The 20955-nt window shown below is 37.0% G+C and overlaps 1 protein-coding gene across 1 annotated transcript; it reads left to right on the top strand.

Annotated features, from left to right (window-relative positions):
- The first annotated feature begins 7830 nt into the window (after positions 1-7830).
- Positions 7831-18766, top strand: LOC115216760 (zinc finger protein 260-like). The gene is made up of 2 exons (XM_029786323.2): positions 7831-8586; positions 12506-18766. The coding sequence occupies exon 2, from the start codon at positions 12718-12720 to the stop codon at positions 14872-14874; it is 2157 nt and encodes a 718-aa protein (XP_029642183.1). The 5' UTR covers positions 7831-8586; positions 12506-12717; the 3' UTR covers positions 14875-18766.
- The last annotated feature ends 2189 nt before the right edge of the window (positions 18767-20955 follow it).

Genomic DNA, 20955 nt, shown 5'->3' with positions numbered 1-20955 from the left:
CTTTGTCATCAACCTTCTGGAAATCCCTCTAATCATCATTATTTAACATCTGTTTTCCATTCTGGCATGGGTTGGACGGATTGACAGGTGCTGGCAAACCGGAGGGCTGCACCAGACTCCAATTGTCTATTTTGACATGGTTTCTACAGCTGGATGCCCTTCCTAATGCCAACCACTTTACAGAGTGTACTGGGTGCTTTTTACATGGCACTGGCACAGTTGCTTTTTCTGTGACAACAGGATATGTTATGTGATGCCAGCACAGGTACCTTTTATGCAGTGCTGGTGCAGTTGCTCTTTACATGGTACCTCTAATGTTGAACTAATGATTATTTTAAATGAGCAGGAAGCAAATAAGAGAATGACAAAAATCTGTTTTGTAAACTGAAAATATTTTTAAAATCTGAGAGACAGCATCTTACCCATTGATTAGGATGTATGCAGGCTAAGCATAGTGTTCTGGTTTCTTAAATAATTTTTAATTCAATTGAGGAAAGTGAATAAAGAGCAGGTTTCCACAGACCTATTTTACTACCCTCTGCCACAACAAATATTTTTAATGATTTCCATTTTATCTTCAAGGATATTTTCCAAATATGGCCAAACTGGCTGTCATTTAAGGGTCCCTGTTGCTAGTGCAACCTAAAAAGCACTGCTGCTGGTACCAAGTAAAAAGCATATGGTGGTGCCACATACAAAAAAACCCCACTGGTGTTGTTGCTGTTTAAAAAGCACCCAATACATTCTGTAAAGTGGTTGATGTTAGGAAGAGTATCCAACTGGGGAAAGCAAGCCAAAACAGACTATGGAATCTGGTGTGGCTCCTGGCCTTGCCAGCTTATGTCAAACCATCAAACCAATGTCAGTATGGAAAACGGATGCTAAATGATGATAACATATACCAACATGGATGTTTTTCTGCTGTCATTCAACCTGCCACAAATGACCGTATCTCCTTCCCTATTGCCATCTTTAACAATGCACTGAGCAATGTATCCACTGATATAAAAATAACAACATAACATGGGATTAGGTAATTCCAAGTGAAAATTTAAATTGTAAGAAATTCAGTAGAAAGAATCCCAAACAATTGTCTTTCATACTACCTAACAGTGTCTTGATTCCAAACTGCCATTAAACATTGTCCAGTGCATCTTTCAGAATTTGTGGTTAAAAAGCTGGTAGTCTTGTCCAATGTGTGACACCTTGGACAAGTATCTTCTATAGCCTCAAGCCAATTAAGCCTTGTGAATGGATTTGGTAGACAGAAACTAAAAGAAGACTATTGTATACATATATGTATATGCACGAGGGGGTGCTGAAAAGTTCCTAGCTTTAAGGTTATCATGAAAGGTCTAGTTGGAGGCCCAATCTTCTGAGTTCTTTTACAGGGCTTAGAAAAACTGAAGGACTGCTGCAATAGGTGTTCGAATCTGAGAGGAGAATATGTTGAATAAAATCATAACTGATCCTCCTGTATTTTCTTTTACTCAAAGCCAGGAACTTTTCAGCACCGCATTGTATGTGTGTGCATGAGAATGTTTACTTTCCATATGTTTTCACATGATACCATTTGAACAAAACAGTGTTATCATGTTCATTCATCATCCTCATCATCATTATTTAACATCCATGTTCCATGCTGCCACAAATTGGATGGTTTGACAGGATCTAATGGATACAATGACTGTATCATGTTCCAGCGTTTGCTTTGGTATGATTTCTATGGCTGGATGCCCTCTCTAATGGCAACCACTTTATAGCTTATACTATGAGCTTTATTTGTGTCACCAGCATTAGTGAGGTCACCATGAAGCTTGCAAGACTGTATGAATGTGTGTATAAACATATATATATAAGGAGAGAGTGTGAACCTGTAGAAAACCATCATGTTCATTGTTTAACATCTGTTTTTCATGCTGGCATGGGTTGGCCGGTTTGTCCAGAGCTGCACCAGGCTCTAGTCTGGTTTGGTATGGTTTCCACAGATTGATGCCCTTCCTAATGCCCAACACATGCAAGTATGGAAAGTGGATCTTAAATCATGATATATATATCATCATCATACATCTGTTTTCCATGCTGGCATGGGTTGGATGGTTTTACAGAGGCTGGTTAGGCAGAAGATTGCACCAAGCTTCACTGTCTGTTTTGGCTGGGATTGTATGACTGGATGCCCTTCCTAACACCAACCACCTTACAGAGTGACATGTGTGTGTGTGTGTGTTAATGCTTGTTTTTATTCAAATTATATATAACAATTTAAAATGAAACTGAAAGATAACTCAATATTTTTATTGATTTTTACAAGAAAAAAGCTGACAGTAACTCCAAAGTCATCGCTTACCCACCTTATAAATGTTTGGCAAAGGTGAGCAAGCCAAACTTTGAATTCACTGTCAGCCTTTCTTGTAAAAATGTGATGTGTGTACGTATGCGCTCGCGTTTGTGAATCCATGCATGCATACAAGTATATATGTATTGTTCATATAATCACTATTCAAATATGGTTATTGTTTTAAAACATGTTAAAGAAGTAGAAAGCATTTAGATGATAATAATAGTGATGGTGTGATTATATAGTATGAGTAGTCAGTTTGATCTTTACAACATTTGTATATATTGTATATCTTTACAAAATTTGTATAAACATACATGCATTAATGTATTTCTAATTAGTATACTTCGCTGGTGAGGTCTAATAATACCGAAATATGTTTAGAGTTATGACTGCACCAATGATAAACATTTTTATTCCTCATGCTGTATTTTATATTTAAATGATATGCAGGGTTGTCCCCCCTACCATGTATGCCCATTATTAGTCGTTTACAAAATGGCCTTTTTTTAAGACTAAGTGTTTAATTTTAATTAATATCTTGTTTCACTGTATAAAGTACGTTAGCATCCACTTTTACAAGCAGCTAGCCTCCCTGTATTTTACTCAACCCTCTAATATTTGCTACGTTTTGAGTACCCCACATAGTTATCCCCCTTGCTCATCATTTGTGTTGAACTTAGAAACATATCGGACCTTTTAATCCTACGACGTTATCAAAGATCCCTGGAAATTTCATTCACATTACAAATTGAATTACTTCATCTTTTCATATCTCTTAGCTCACTTAAGCATCCATTCATGTTCTTTTTTGTAAGTATTACACTTTTTTTTACAGTCTTATTTACAAACATTTGTTCTGTTTACATCAAAGTCTGTGCCTCCTATAGTTATTCATTCAAATTTCATGTTTCTTCTATTTTACGCTGTTTCTAAGTTGACAGCAACATCAGATTTCGGCGGAGGTAAAGAATACGCATATCCCCCGTTTTTGGCGTAACAAAAACCCTAATCCTAAACCCTAAAACTAACCCTAAACCCTAATCCTAACCCTCAACACCGGGTGTGCGTATACCTTCGCCCAGATTTTCTACTTACAGTTAATATAAAGGTATATGTGTGTTTTTTTACTTTGAGACTATGCCCAATGTCAAAGGGGTCCTCTATGCGGTCATCCGAAATAACAGCTAAGGTTCCTACTCTTATTTTGTGTTAAGAATGAACACATTGGATCGTCTTTGATTATAGGTGTGTTCGATCAATAAACAATAAAAACTGGTACTTAGTTTATCTATTGTGGAAGAATGACAGATAAATTTGACTTCAGCGGGACTCGCAGTAAATAAACGTGACTAAATACTACAAAAAATTTGTTCAATCCTGTCATTCACCACCTTACAGAAATTGTCAATTATAGAATCGTTTTCCTTGTCTTCGTATAATTAAAGATGGTTTCTGTCGGAGAGAGTTCTAGGAATCGATTAATTGTTTAAGTAATTAACAATTTGGATATTATAAGATTTTTCATGATTGGTCGCGGGAACTCGTGTCGTATAACCTAAAAATTGTCTTACTGACTAGCGTAGTCTCTACATGGTGCTGGGCTATCTTGTCTTTCTATCATCAGTCACAATGTATCTAGGACTACACAGGCACAAGATCACAATTTTGTATGGAGGATATAACTGATTAGAACAACTCCTGTATTTGACTAGTTCTTATTTTAACCAGGATATGGGTTCTACTCGGCATGATGTGGACTTAAAAACTCAACAGTGGATTCATGTTGATGTAAGTTTACATATGGTACAATATTAGCTTCTTTATTTTTCAAAATGTTATTATTTGAGAGAAGTTTAACTGCTATTTCTCGCTGACCATGTAGTAATATTCATGAAATACAATAAGCTTGTATGTTGTGAGGGAGAGATGGGTTCTGACATTTCGGACATACCCAATCTTCTGGGAAGATATTTGTGATAACATCTCTGAATTCTCAATATTTACCTTTATCCCTTCAATAGTATGTTGATTATGTTTTTGGATTAAAATATTTTTGCTCTCGATTTCTAATCCATGTAAGGAAATAGAATTAATAAAAGAAAAATAACATACATAACTATAAGCGCAGGAGTGGCTGTGTGGTAAGTTACTTGCTTGCCAACCACATAGTTCCAGGTTCAGTGTCACAGTTGATCCTCTCCAAGGTGGTTAAATTACGTGGGACTAAAACATTTAATTTGATTAGGTGATTAACATCTCGCTGGAAATGTTTTCATATTTTGACACTATGAAATAAATGAGGTTTTCAAGCTATTTTATGTCCAGATGGCGTCAAACAGGACCTGGTAATGAACTAACATTTATTATTGTTAGGAACGTGATACAAGTGAATCTAAGGATCCTGTCTTCAACCATGTAATTTTCTTAACTGCACAAATCCCTTAAATGCGTAAAAGAGAGCTGTACAACTTATTTGATCTCTGTAAGTAACTTATTTCATTTCTTGCCTGCATTGAAGTTAACGCAGTTGAGATTTTAACCCTGAACATAAATCAACATACTGTAATATATGTAAATCATAACACTCAACTGTTTGAGTTGACAAGACTAGACTTCTAATGTCACAATAAAAGGCACCTAGTAAATTTGGTAAAATGGTTGGTGAAAGTACCATAAAGATCAAAGCCCAAACTTAAACCATCTCTTAGTTTAATACCACCACCATGTGGTAACTTAGATACCTTTATATATATACTCAAGATGTGTCTTCCAAATATTGTGATTAGAAGTAACAAGAGACAACATTTGTATTCGATGACTAGCATCTGAGCTAGCGAGGTGCAAAGAGCACCATACGAGTGTGATCGTTGACAGAGCAGCTAACTGGCTTCCGTACTAGTGGCACATAACACGCACCATTCGAGTGTGGTTGTTACCAGCGTCACCTTACTGGCACTTGTGCCCCGTGCTAGTAGGGTGCCAAGAGCACCATCTGAGCATGATCGTTGCCAGTACCACCTGACTGGCCCCCGTGCCGGTGCCACGTAAAAGCACCCACTACATTCTTGGAGTGGTTGGCGTTAGGAAGGGCATCCAGCTGTAGAAACTCTGCCAGATCAAGACTGGAGCCTGGTGCAGCCATCCGGTCCGCCAGCCCTCAGTCAAATCATCCAACCCATGCTAGCATGGAAAGCGGACGTTAAATGATGATGATGATGATATATTCGCTATGACAGATCACTAGCCACTACACATTCTTTATTTTCTCTCTGTGTTCCTTTCTGTGGAAGAGCGTAGGCTCGAAATGTTAAAGACTTTTTCACTTCCCAAGCATTGAACTAATACATCTGTTTGTTGTCTACACCACCTGTCTTCGTCTTTTGTTTTTTTGTGACTTCTCCCTGTATATATATATATTATATATATATATATATATATTATATATATATATATATTTGATTTAATGTATATAGTTTAAAGTGTTGTATTTCATTTTCACTTAATGTATATTTAGTATCTTATATATGTATATATATATATATAGAGAGAGAGAGAGAGATAGATAGATAGATAGATAGATATTTATTTTAAATATTTTAATTAATTGTATCTCATTTTTTAAACAAGAATATATTTGTTAAAATATTTAATATTTTATAAGATTATTTACGTATATTTATCAATTTATCTAATTAATTATTTTATTATTGTTGTTATTTTTAACCTGAAGAGTGGCTATATGCACTTAGAATGTTCACCTCTGAGGCACAAGTCTGGACAAGGTTATTTATGGAAGTCTTGCAGTTGCCCATGCATACCAGCCTCCCCTCTCCATGCCGTTGATGTTATCCAAGGGAAAGGCAAGGGCCGATACAGCTTGGCACCAGGGACATTGCAACTCATTTCTACAGCTGAGTGAACTGGAACAATGTGAAATGAAGTGTTTTGCTCAAGAACAGATCACAGCCTGGTCCAGGTGTCAAACTCACTACTGCGCGATTGTGAGCCCAACATTCTAACCACTGAGTCATGTGCCTTCATTAGGTTGCAGTATATTGCCTTACTTAATAAAAGACAGCATTATTACAGCTAGAATAACTTTGATCCTAAGTCTGCTGGACTGAGGCTGACTTAGGGTTAAACACATATAGTGTATACTATGTTCATTAATTGGCCTTCTTGACTTAAATAGGCCCGTTTTGGTTCCTATGCTGGTTCTTCTGCATGTCGTCATATGACCATACCTGTTCATGCTGATTGGATGATCTGAGTCATCTAGTCAGACTTCTTCCTAACACAGCAAAATGTGTGGTCTGTTTGAGCATACCCAGTGGCCACAAAAACAAGGATTTTCTTTTAAAATACCAGTGAGGAGAGATTCTTGTCACCATGCTTTGTGTTTTTCCTGCACACCTTAACATGAACAAGCTGCATGAGGAACCAATGTATTTCAACAGAATTATTCATGTACACCACTTTGCTGCATCTTCTATTAGCAGTGAAATAAATGCAGCAGTCAACTTTAACTTGTATCTTCATTTCACTTGATGCTCTTTATCATGACTCATTTGAAACCAGAAGATTATATTACCAGGGCCTTAGGCACATTCACCTTTTTGACCTCACTAAATACAAAGGCGGAACATGTTAGATAATGTAGCCTTTGTTATAATTTAATAAAAGTTAGGTTGGTCATGGTTGGAAGATCTTTACCTTCACATAGATTTTCTACTTACAGTTAATATAAAAGTATATGTATGTTTTTTACTTTGAGACTATGCCCAATGTCAAAGGGGTCCTCTATGCGGTCATCTGAAATAACAGCTAAGATTCCTACTCTTATTTTGTGTTAAGAATGAACACATTGGATCGTCTTTGATTATAGGTGTGTTCGATCAGGGCTCTCAGGTTTCTTCTCTTTTATTTGTAAGGTCTTTGAAAAATTTCATAAGAATATATTTCTTTGTTATATATATTATTTGAAAGGGTTGAATATATTCTGTATTAGGCGAAGTTTTGGAGTAGCTGTCCTGTGATGTCTTATTGTTCATGTTAAGGGAGGAGATGAAGGCACAAATATGTTTTTAGAATCGTAATTTGTATTGTATAAGACACTAAGATTCTTTTATCAGTTTCAGCCAGAGGCTGGGGCCATGCTGGAGCACCACCCTTTTGCCGAAAAATAAAGGAAGAGAGACTCTTTTCCTTTCACATGAAGTATGAGATTTTGAGGGAGAGCTATTCCAAAAATTTATTACGTATTGTATCTTTTCTGTTTCAGAAAAGATATATTAATCTCTCTCTTTCTCTTTCACGCGCGCGCGCACTTTCTCAAGGACTATACATTCGCAGGATACCTCGTATACAGTAATTCAGTGTGTAAAAAATAATGGACAGTTTGAGTTCAAACTGTAGCCTCTGTATGCTACAGATGATACATTTACCATTTATAAACAATAAATCAAGCTGTACAGATTAAGGTCAGGTTGTATCTCTATCGAGATTTGGTCAGGATTAACTTCAGACATGCTTATGACTCATTGCCTGTTGTCTAGAACTAAGCTTCTAGCTCGTGTTAACTGACCGGATCGCTGCTTGATTCCATCGTCAATATCCTTCTCATGCAAGCTTCACTAACCCCACCATCTCCTTTATTCCCTATATTTCCCGTCGGGCTACAAATCTTTATAATCAAAACCTGTTACAATTGTTGTTTGTAGTGATGATGATGCGGCCGACCTACTTTAATAAGTAAAAAATTTCTTACAAAGATGCTTCCTATTTCTTGTTCAAGATTCAGCACGGCAAAAACAAAGGCTATGGTGGGGATAAACCTGACCTTACACCCTTTTCCTGGTAACAGAAACCACCGAGGGTCTCGTTTTTAGGACGATCTCATTATATATTTACATACATGCTGATATATATATACATGAAAAGGATGGCTAGGCGTTATGAGAGGGGAGGTAATTATTAAACATTAGTATGCAACATAAAACTGATATCTGTATACAGTTAATATGTGTCCCTAGTTAACTCCCCTTATTAGCTTTCTTCTGTTTACTGAAGTTAGAAACATCCCAGATATTATGTCCTTATATTATCTGAGATCCCAGGGGAACTTCATTCAAATTACAAATGTAGAAAACTACTTTATCTTCTTATATATCGGCTAAATTAAGATAAAAACTGCTTCATCTATTCACACCTATCTGCTGGCTTCAATTGCCATTCATGTTCTTGCTGTAAGTATTTCGTTGTTTTATTTACATTTTTGTTGACATATTTGCTGCACTTACATGAAACCCGGTGTCTGCTTTTGTTCAAATGCCAATGTATTACTCTTTTTTGTACATCTGCCGCAGCATCAGAGATATTCTGTATAGTTCTCATGTAAATGTTAAAAATGCCAAAGGTTTTGTTTTTACATGGGTTGGCTCATAATTACAAAGACAAAGGAACGCTTTCATGAAGAAAACGGCTTATCGTTCGGATTAAAGAGGATTATAGTCGTCACAGACAGTTACTTCCCCTCCATAACATGGCGGCTGCTTTGAAAATGATTGTTTGAAGTATGTGTGTATATATATATATGTACGTGTGTGTATACACACACATACATTTACACCCCTAAAACAGAACTAATCCTTGTTACAGCTGTAAAGCTTATATGCCGAGAAGAAGACGAAGTAAATTGCAAGCATCTGATATTTAATGCTTTGCAAGGAAGTCTGTTGTGTAAAATATGGGGATGGGGTGTAAATATGAAAGGTTTATGTCTCTGATGTAAAAGGCTTACGGATATTAAGATGACCGAGGGGTGAGATAACGTTGTTGTGGTGTATTTGTATGGGAAAGATCCGCTTTAAACAAATGCAGCTCGAAACATCCAGCTAATGTTGGACATGGTCTTCTGCTATAATTTCATTCGCATCTAGAATGCTTTGAAGGAATATTGTATCAGTCTCACTTCGTGGCTGGTACTTTATTCTATCGACCCCGGAATGTAGAAAGTAAATGTTGACTTCAGCGAGATCTAAACTTAGAACGTGAAGCGCCTTGATGGATTGACAGGATCGTTGAGCATCGAATAAACTGACATGTATTATTTAGTTATGGCCCTTTACGCTCTGAGTTTAAATCTCGCCAAAGTTTACATCTTGGCGTCTGTAAAATACATAGTAGTGAGGTTGATTTAATACTCCTCTGAAGCATCCTTGTTGAGAATGTATAATGTAGCATTAAGCCCTTCGCAGGTTTTAAAATCACAGCTGGTCCTTTGCATTTAGTTGGGTCTACTCTGTTGCAAGCATTCGGGGCAGGTCTTTGGCTTGAGAATAACTGTCTGCCTTCTAGTTGCACCGACTCTGGAAAGGATTTTAAGCACAGTGCCCTGTCTCTTGTGTTTTATACATATAAAAGAATAGAATAAGCTATACTGTTAAAGGTGAAGGTCACATTAGGATTGCCTTTGACGATAGCTCAGTCAGAGTTGACCTGGGATGAAACAACAATAACTATAGATATTATTTATGTAGAGAGTATATTTCTACTTCGACTGGAAGTTTGGGTGGGGGAAATCGGTTTCTTCTCTTTTATTTGTAAGACAAAAAATGTAATTAGCAGAACCCCAGCACTTATTACTTTTTTTAATGTTTTAAGCCTCAATCCCATTTGCCGAACCGTTAAGTTACAGGAGTGTAAACACACCGTCAAGTGGTAGTAGGGAACAATGACCCACACATACATATATATAATACAGGATGTTGTGAATATATTGTCTAAATTATGCAAAAATTAAAATAACACTGACATCTCATTTTAACAGATATATCTACCAAAATTACATAAAAATATCTTGAAATACTAAAGAGTAAATTTATTCAGTAAAATCACCTTTGGCTTCAACCACAGTCTTCTTGTTTAAGTTGTTGAATGCTGCCATAATCCTTGCCTTCACTTCATCTTTAGTGTTACAAGGAGTTTTGTTGTCTCTCGCTCAACTGTGCCTCACACATAATAATCAAGTGGTTGCAGTCTGGGGAGTTAGGTGGCCAGATGTTACGGGTGATGTGGTTGCAGAAATTGTCTAATAGCCATGATTGGGTTCTCCTGCCTGTGTGGTATGATGCAGAGTCCTGTTGCCAGACATAGGGTGTTCCAGCAGCCACTCTCCTCCATGCACTTTATGCAGGTCTCTGTGTTGAGTCTGAGGCTGTGTGGGAGGATGAATGGAGGCATAACATCGCCATAACTAGTGATCACTTCAAACATGTTGAATGGATGTTTGATTTTTATCACTCTTAGTACATATTTTGGGGACACGGCAAGCCAACAGTTGTTCCGTGTGTCCACCACTGTACTGGAGCTTCCGGCATGAATGCCAAGCAGTACAGCATGTCGTTTCCAAATTTCTGGCTGAGTGAATTGCATCATGGTGCTGTTTTTCTCCCAGACAGTGCCCAACTGATCCTACTATACTGTGTAGTCTACAAAATCAAAAGCTAACAATGCACATGTGTGAAATTAAAAATATAAAATGGCAACAATTTACCCATTGCACCCTGTGTTTCTTACAAGTTTCTTACAGTTTCTGTGTACCAAATCCACTCACAAAGCTTTGGTGGTCCAAAGTACCACACAGTGGGATTTAACCTGGAACCATGTGGTTGGGAACCAAACTTCTTACTACATAGCCATGCCTGTGCATTTAACCAACCTCAGAAGCATTGAGAAAATGAGGGAATATCAATATGGTTGGTTAACTTCAGATTATACTACATCATCTTATAAAAGAAAGTTGCATTGGATGAGGTAGTCCTAGATACATGCTGAAGGAAAACAATGGGAATTCATGGTTAGAAGAACTTTGATCGTTATTATTATTTTATTGTGGCCGGGTTCCAACCTGGGCTGCAGCAACAAGGTCCACCCACTACATTTCTCAGTCCACTATCACTGTCTCAAGGTCCCGGATACTTTCCAGGCCAGTGTCTGCAATCAAGATGTTGATGTGTGATAACATTTTCCCCATTTCACATCATCATGAAGTGGGTTCCACAACCCTAATTTGGATGCTTCCAGTTCAGATTGGAACCAGATGGTTGCAGCCATCTTTGCCTGATCTCCTTTCTAACTTTTGGTAGGTCACCATAAAGGCATTGATTTGTCATATGTTGCTACCATTTCACATTTAGGGCCATTTGTAGCATCCATTTATTTAGTCTGTTTGATAAGTTCTTTGTAAGTGTCAATAATTGGTCATAGGTCTGCTTGATCACACAGTCCACCAATTCCTACTTTAAGCATTTGTGTAATTTTATCTCAAGGCAATGGTTGACACAACTCATTCCATACATATGAACAATTTATCTCTATGTGGGGTGAGTTTCTTTAAAGTTGAGTTTGAAATCAAATTTCCCAAATCACACATGAAAATACAACATGGTGCAGATATGGTAACCTGGTTAAGAAATTTACAATCATGTGCTTCTAGTTTCAATACCACTGTAGCACTTCAAAGATTGTAGTCAGACATAGCCTTGATTGTGAAATTTGATAGGCGTTAAAACAATGGTGTCTTGCTGGATGTGCGTGTGATGGAGCAGATGTCAGAATGCTTAAGAAAAACATAGTAGTATTTCGTTCCATCTCAGTACCTTCCCTTTACACCAAAGAATAAAAGACTTCAAAATAATATTACATGCATAATATATAATAAATTAATTATTGTACAATATACTAACAGATATGCTTCTAAGGAACATATCTGTTACATATTGTAATAAAAAAAACATGCTGAATAGGTGACCTGCTTGATATGTGTTGGTGTACACACTTTTCTTGAAATTTGTACATCTATATTATTGTGTACTGATTGTACAGTATAATTGCTGATTATATTACCTGTACTAATATGTAATTAATAAATCACATGTTTGTGTATATATTAATGTGTGTGTTTCTTATTCAAGACAGTGTGGTGTGTTTTGAGGAAATCTTGGCTGCTATTTGTTGCAAGTTGAGCAACCATATTAGAAACTCCATTGTTTACTGGTAGTGGTGTTGTTAATGAGGATTTTTATGATGTTATTTTTGTTATAAATATTAATGTTATAAAATTTCATTTGCGGTGACACATTTTATTTCTTTTTTTTATTGTAGTAATTGCCAAGGGAAACTGGTTTGTTGTCTGAATGTCTCAGACGTACAGAATCATTGACTTTTGAGAAAGTAAATTGCTGTAGCAAGACTGTTTGTCTCCCCCTGCATCCTGCAGCACTATGTTACCTGTTAACTACATGGCGTTTATTGTCTGACTCCTGCCTTTATATTGACTGTCTTTATTGCAACAAGAACATTTTCACATTGCAACGATGGAGTATAGTGGGGACAGTCAAGATGAGAGTCTGTTGGATGTGAAACCATTCCATCAGGACATTACTGATGAGACATTTTCTGAGGAGAATAACACCAGACAGACACATTCAGATGTGAAACCATTCAACTGTGACACAAAAAGTCAGTCTGTTTCTCACAATAGCCAGTTGTCTACTGGAAAAGAAATTCACTCAGAAGAAGAAGAGTCCAACCATGAAAATTTGGGTGAGTATAAAGGAGTCCAGTTGACCGTGAGCAACAAACAGAGTCAGTCAAAGGGAAGTACCAACCATTGCGAATTGTGTGGGAAAACATTTTCTCTTAAAAGTGATATCACTCAACATAAATGTCTAAATACAAAAGTGAAAATTCATCAGTGTAAAGTTTGTGAGAAAACTTTCTCTCATCGCAGTGCTTTATCCATTCACAGACGGATTCACACAGGGGAGAGACCCTTTGTCTGTGAGTTTTGTGGTAAAGCATTCTCTCAGAGTGCTCATTTGACTAAGCACCTCCGTGTCCATGCAGCAGAGAGACCTTATACCTGTGACATTTGTAACGAATCTTTTTCACTAAATTCTGATCTGTCTCTCCACAAAGCAAGCCACACTGAAGAGAAACCATTTCACTGTGAAATGTGCGATAAGTCTTTCTCTCTAAAACGGTCTTACCTCCGCCATAAGCATAATCATGATAAAGAGAAGGAGTTTACTTGTGATATTTGTAACAAGACATTTGCCTGGAGCAGTCAGTTGGCTGCTCACAAACGCATACACACAGGTGAGCGGCCTTACAACTGTGACGTGTGTGGCAAAACATTCTCTCATAGCAGTTCTTTAGCCACTCACCAGATGATTCATACTGGAGTCAAACCATATGCCTGTGACATTTGTGGTAAGAAATTCTCAAAAAATACATATTTATCTCGTCACAGTCGCATTCATACAGGTGAGAAACCTTACAACTGTGACATTTGTGGCAAAACCTTTTCACAAAACGGGTCCCTAACAACCCACAAATTAACACACACTGGCGAAAAACCATTTCGTTGCGAAATTTGTGGCAAAGGGTTCTTTCGAAACAGCTATTTATCTACACATGTGCGTACACACACAGGAGAGAAACCGTACCACTGTGACATCTGTGGCAAAGCTTTCTCCCGAAAGGGTGGTTTATCTACCCACCAAGTGACTCACTCTTCAGAGAAGCCATACGTCTGTGAGTTTTGTGGTAATGCTTTCTCAAACATTTACAATTTGATTAGACACAAACTGACCCATACTGGTATAAAGCCTTATCGTTGTGAGATCTGTGGCAAAGGTTTCTATCGAAATAATCATTTATCTATTCATGTACGCATCCATACCGGGGAGCGGCCCTATGCTTGTGAAATCTGTGGTAAAACATTCTCAGACAAAAGTTCATTTCGGGGCCACAAACTAACACATTCTACTGAAAAACCATTCTCCTGTGATGTATGTGGCAAAGCTTTTTCTCAAAATCGTGTTCTAATTTGCCATAAACGTATTCACACAGGGGAGAAGCCTTACCATTGCGATATATGTGGGAAAACGTTTGCTCAAAACAGTATGTTGAAGTGTCATAGGCGGACCCATACAGGTGAGAAAGCATTTGAGTGTGATTTTTGTGGTAGGAAATTTGCACAGAGAAATGCATTAGTTTATCATAAACGTATGCATACTGGTGAAAAACCATACCATTGTGACATTTGCGGTAAAAGTTTTGCACGAAGTGGTGCTTTGACTACTCATCAGATTACTCACAGTGGAGTTAAGCCATATGTGTGTGACCTTTGTGGCAAAGCATTTGCACGTTATGACACCTTAGCTCGGCACATACTGACTCACACAGAGAGAGCACCATATTATTGCGACGTCTGTGGTAAGTCCTTTACCCAGAATAGCAATTTATCTCGCCACAAACAGACTCACACGAAGAACCAGTCATTAGCTAATCAGTCAGCAGCTCACCAGCAAGTAACTAACCAGCCAGTAGATAACCAGCTGTTGGATAACCAATCACCAGCTAACCAGCCATCGGTTGATCAAGAATTAACTAACCAGCTGTCAGATAACCGAGCATTAACTACTGTAAAGATTGAGACAAATAATAGTGAGGAAACTGTACAGTAATCACGGATGTTGTTTGAGGAACTACTGGTGATATTGGTGGTAAACCATCCTTTTGGAGTCCTGTTGGAACAATTTACCGTTTCATGTTCTGTGAAATTTTACTAAGCTGTTGTTAATGCAATCTTCCCAAGCTACAATCTAGTTCACTGACAAAGGAAGAATATTGTTTGGAAATATGCATTTCCATGGAATCGATCTTTTGATGAAGATTTAGATCTACTTTTTAATTTATTGATATAACAGGAGAAATCCTATGCCAATGAAATTTGTAGTAAAGCTCTCGAGAATTTTACAAATTTTACAATGAAGAGTGACCAAACCAAAGTAAAATTTTTGGTAAAATAAATTTATTGATATATGCTCATAAAATTGTCTAAAAAAAATTGATATGCTATTAGCCACAAATTGACTGATATATTTATTAGAAAGTGAACAAATGTTGAAGTCTTTATCTAAAAAAAATTATACCTTATTTAATTCACATACCTGTGGAATTATAATTGGAAAAGTTACAGAAATTGAATGACAGTTTTCTTATGAATGTTAACCTGCCAAGTCCTAAGGTTTATGGCCCTATAAGGTGATTCAGTAAGATACCAATTTCAAACTAGTGGCCCAGGTTTTCACTTATTGATTCTGTGTCACATTCTACGATCCAAGATGACTTGGTACCATAACCACCACCACCACTACTTCTACCTCTAATAATGAACAATGCACAGTAAATTCAGATAAGACCTTGTTGTTAGGTCTGAATTGTCTTTCTCTCTCATATAAACATAAAGTTGCTTTATTTAACCTCAGACCTATAATCAAAGACATTCTTGCCATGACCAGCTTGACTTTGCAAACCTAGTTTACATCAGAGGTGTGAATACATTGTGATATGGCATTCATCTGTTTTAAAAAATGGCAAAGGTGGGATTTGAAAAAGATTTGGCTGCTATTTAAGTCAGATGATCGTGTAGGGTATCCTTCAGTGGTTTTTGGATTGTGATAGTCATTTCTGTAAATAGTCAAAGACAAGGAGACCTGTTTCTTTGCCGTCTCTGTGTCCTCCGCTTCCTTCCCTTGACTGCTCCAGTCTGCTTGAAGGAAGCTGTTGTTGTGATTCTGTGGAAGTGGCATTTGTGTTGTTATGCAAGTAGTGTTTGTACCTTGCTTTGGAGGTGTGTTTTTAATTTTCTACTGTTAATGATTTTCTGTTGTTGGCCTACAGCTTGCCTCATTATATTTGATAGTCAATGAGATACTAATGTTTGCATATTTCTGTTGAAACTATCACCAGGAGATGAATTACATTAACATAGCTTCACTAAAACTTGAGAGGGGATTTCAGTACCAAATGAACCTCTTGTAATGAATCTCACATATTGTTTGATGAATATAGGTATAAGTCTGTAGTGAAAAAGTTTATTAATGAGTTTGGATATATTGCTTAGTAAATAAAGTGAAAGTTAGAGTAGTGGTTCTGAAACTGGTAACTGCCAGCTTCCCCTCCTTCCTAAAATATTAGTTAAATTTGTTTATCCTCTCAAGTCTGTAAAGCATCTTAATTTTATAAAACATGGCTATTTGTCTGTCTTCTGTCTTGTTTTCAATCGTCACAGTCCCTGATTTATGAGAATCACTGACTTAGTGGCAGACAGTTTAGTAACCAGTCTGACATGGTGTAATAAATAAAATACAAGTGTACGTTAATGGTGGACAGTTTAGTGACAAGCTGGTTGTTTGTGATTTATTGAGGAATTGGTCAGAAAATGGAAGCTTAGTTTTGTCTTCTTTAGTTCTGAAAGTTGGTTAGTTTTCCATTAATAGTCTACTATCAGGATGGTGTCTGAGGGAGGAATGTAAATGACTCCAGCTGTAGTTTGTTTCCGATTTCAAATTCCATGGAAAGAATGTAACAGTTTTGTCATTTAACCATGGTCATAAGGAGCTGTACATAAATTCATTGCTAGTAATAGAGGTGTTAGTTCTATATTATTTTATCCTTTAGCATTCAGATTACTTTATCAAATGTTATTCTTATTTATTTACATTGTTTTGAATTATGAATTATCTTGTAGCTTTAAGATCTTGAATGATGTGATTGTTTACTTTTAGGGTACATATGAGAAACTAGATCTGGTTGGTTTGAACTTAAAACTGGTTGACTATTTGAGCTGGATATGGCCAATTTAAATGCTAAAGGGTTGAAGAAAACAGCATTTGGACTTGAATCAGTAATTAATAGTTTCCTTTCACTGGCATTGAGACATGAGCATGAAATTTAAGTGAAGGGAATAAGTTGTTGGAATTTAAAGATTTATTATCAAAGTCCATTCTCCAATGGAATTTGGGGAATTGGGGCTGCTGTTTCAGGAGATAAATGTGCAACTGTGTTTATTAAAATGTAAAATTTCCTCGACAGGGCTGGGGCCAACTGTCTGATTTAGAATACTCATATTTAGGTACCATACAAAACATTTGTACCTCAGTTTTGGCAACTCATTGATAAAACAACAAATGCATTTTTTCATACTGTTTAAATATAATTCGTATATTATATAAATGTTGGCTCAGAATTGTCAATTCCTGATATTAATAACTTTGTGATTGTTTTAAATATTACCATGGAGGGTTCCTCGTTTTGTACTCTTAAGCAAGACAGACAACTCTTTTTGCTTCAGTTTTGTCATGCTTAATGCAATAATGAAAAAGATATTAGCTTTTTTGTTGTTTGTCTTTAGTCAAGAGAGAAGGCAGTGCCCATGACCCTTTAACAGAGCCTCAAAAACTGGCAGGAGGGAGGATGGTATCCTCAAAACAGAGATCTGGTTTGAATACATGTAATAGAGTGGATTATATCAAAAATAGTCAAGCTGTCAGATGGTGTTGAATCAGGCAATAGATTAAGTCTGCTACCAAAGTGATCTCCATCAGGTCTGTACGAGAGACAATTCTGGGCATGATTTGGTCCTGTATAAACCTCTTGCTTCAGTTTTGTCAACTAAGAGAAGACTCATTGAAATCTTATTTCACAGTCGGTAGCAGGAAAGCTGGTACTCAATAGTAACTGTTAGCGCTATTGCTTCTATTAAAAGAAAATAAGACAGGTATACATGCTAGCATAGAGATGTTTGGATCCATATAAGTGTCTATATTTATATATAATGTTTATTATGTCTATTACCTGATGATCTGGAACATGAAACTCAAATTAGTTGTAATGAAGATTCAGCTGTGAATAAATATATTGATCTACACTTTGTGCATGGGTACATTTTTCTTATGTTTGTATGCACTAATTCCCATTCATTTTTCTACTATATATATGTGTATGTATATGAGAGAGAAAGTATAACTTTAAATTGCAGCTTAGGTGCACTAACTGTAGGGCCTGTAGCTTCTACCTCATCACTGGTGCTTTGCTGTATCTCTGACCAAGGCACCTAACTGTCAAAGGCCCAGTTCACCTAGTTGTATATAAGAACCATGTGGAGGTACTGCTTATTACTGAATTCTGAGGAGACTGTTGTGGTTTATATATATATATCCCCTTGAATCGCAATGTGAAGATGAATCCTTTGATATTGCCCTTATATCGACAATCCTGCGGGGTTACAGTGACATTACTGCTCTCTTCAGAAATATTCTTGTGTAAATAAGCATATCTCTAAAATAGATACTCTTTTTTATTTATTTTTTTGTGGCGGTGGTGGTGGATCCTTTAGCATTTATTACATGTGTGTCATAGCAATGTTTTGGTGATGTTACGTGTGTTACAAGTGTCACAGCAATGTTACATGAATGACACAATGTTGCATGTGTGTGTGTGTATGTAGACATTGACACAGAGTCAGTGTTTTTATTAAATAAAGTCTGATCCTCCAAGTCAAATTGTTTCTTGTTTTTCCAATTGTTGCTATAATCTGACATTACTTATGTTAGTGGTTTGTATAAATATTGATTTAAAAAATTTTTTTCTAACATCTTTTAATGCTAAACTGTCTGAAACCACACTTTATTAAAGTGTTTCATTTTAAATAAAAATTCTTGAAGGTATAGCTGTGTGGTTGAGAATCTTGCTTCCCAACCATATTGGTCTTAAGTTCAGTTCTCCTGCACAACACCTTGGGCAAAAGTCTTATGCTATTTCCCCTGGTCAACTAAAACATTGGGAGTGGATTTGATAGATGGAAACTGAAAGAAGCCTGTTGTGTGTATAGCCATGTGATGGTTGTAAATGAGCACGACTGTTATACAAGCGAAGAGGTTTGTTTCCAGTCTTCAGTGAAAAACATGACTGGCCATGAGAAAATATTACCTTACATGGAGATGGATGAAGGTTGGCCAAAGAAAATATGCCTCAAGAAACTCTGACACATGTAAGCATAGAAAAATAGATATGAAATGATGATGAAGAAATTTTCCTTTTAGCATGAATGATTAGATTACATTTCCTAAACACTGACAAAATAGTTTCATCCTTGTTGGTGTGATCCCAAAGTGTATACACTGGCATGTTTAGCACCAATTTCACTGCAGCTTTTGCCATAAAATCAAACAGTATGTGTTGTGTGTATGCATGGGCATGTGGGTTTTAGCATTCAAATTACTCTCAATTGTAATGCTATGCTTGAGGAGACCTATTGAGTCAAGTACATCAACATCAAAATAAATATCAAATGGAAATTGCAGTTGTGATACCTGTGCCAGTGGCATGTAAGAAGCACCATCCAAATGTGGCCAATACCAGCGCCGCCTTGACTGGCTTGTGCCGGTGGCACATAAAAAGCACCAACTGATCGTGGCCGCTGCCAGCCTCCCCTGGCACCTGTGCCAGTGGCACGTAAAATGCACCCACAACACACTCATGGAGTGGTTGGCATTAGGAAGGGCATCCAGCTGTAGAAACACTGCTAGATCAGACTGGAGCCTGGTGCAGCCTCCTGGCTTCCCAGACACCGATCGAACCGTCCAACCCGTGCTAGCACAGAAAACGGACGTTAAATGATGATGATTTTTTGAATTAATCATGCATTATTTTGTAGGTAAGACATTTTCATAGTGTGATTGCTTATTTTTAGAATGACATTATGGGATAGGTATGAGAGACCAGATCTGGCTGGTTTTAACATGAACCTTTTTAAATATTTAGGCCATGCTAAAGAGTTAAGCAAATAACTTTGGTGTCTGTTGTAAGACTTTTCCCATTTAATGTTGTTACTTTTATCCCTAAAATCAGCCCTGGTCATCTTTTATTTAAACAATATATTTACTTTATACAACAGTATGGCTATGTGGTTAAGAAGCTCACTTTGCAACCCCATAGTTTCAGATTCAGTTCCACTTTTACCCTTGCTCCCAGGCTGGCTAATGCCTTGTGGATGAATTTGGTTGATGGAAACTGTGTGGAAGCTCATCACGTACACACACACATGCATGCACATCTGTATGTGTGTGTCTTCATGTTTGTTCCACTGCTTGACTGGTGCTTGTTTGTTTACATCCCAATAACCATGCAGTTTGGCAAAAGAGACAGATAGAATAAGTATTGGGGTTGATCAACAAAAACCCTTTAAGACAGTACTCCAGCATGACTGCAGTCCAATGACTGAAACGAGTCAAGGATAAAAGAAAATGTGCATTCTATTTTTAAGGGTGGAGACTTAATTCAAAGGAAATTCAGTTGCTATTTCTAACAATCAAGTGACCACCTGGAAACACTTCATTAACTTATACTATTTAATGTTTAGTGTATGCATATTATGTGGAACCTCACTTAAGATCTTGAGTGAATGTCTGCCCTATTATAACAGTTGTTATAGTTTTGGATCATTTATTTGAGCATTGGAACTTGTCAAGGCAACCAGAATATCTCAGGTTTAGTACTTGGAAAGTAGTTTTTTCAGGTCGGCTTAATGGTCTCACCTAGCTTAACTTCACCACCTGGTCCAGGTGTGCCTTTATTTGAATACAATTTATTATAAGCATTTGTGCCCCCATGTCTCCATGAAGGCCTTGAAATGGTTCTTTTACTCTGCTTTTCTTCCTCATTTTAATATTTCACATGGAACACTATAACTACTACACAAG

This window comes from Octopus sinensis, linkage group LG10 (genome assembly GCF_006345805.1).
Source record: "Octopus sinensis linkage group LG10, ASM634580v1, whole genome shotgun sequence".
Lineage (NCBI taxonomy): Eukaryota > Metazoa > Mollusca > Cephalopoda > Octopoda > Octopodidae > Octopus > Octopus sinensis.
This window is presented reverse-complemented; position numbering and strand designations above follow the sequence as displayed.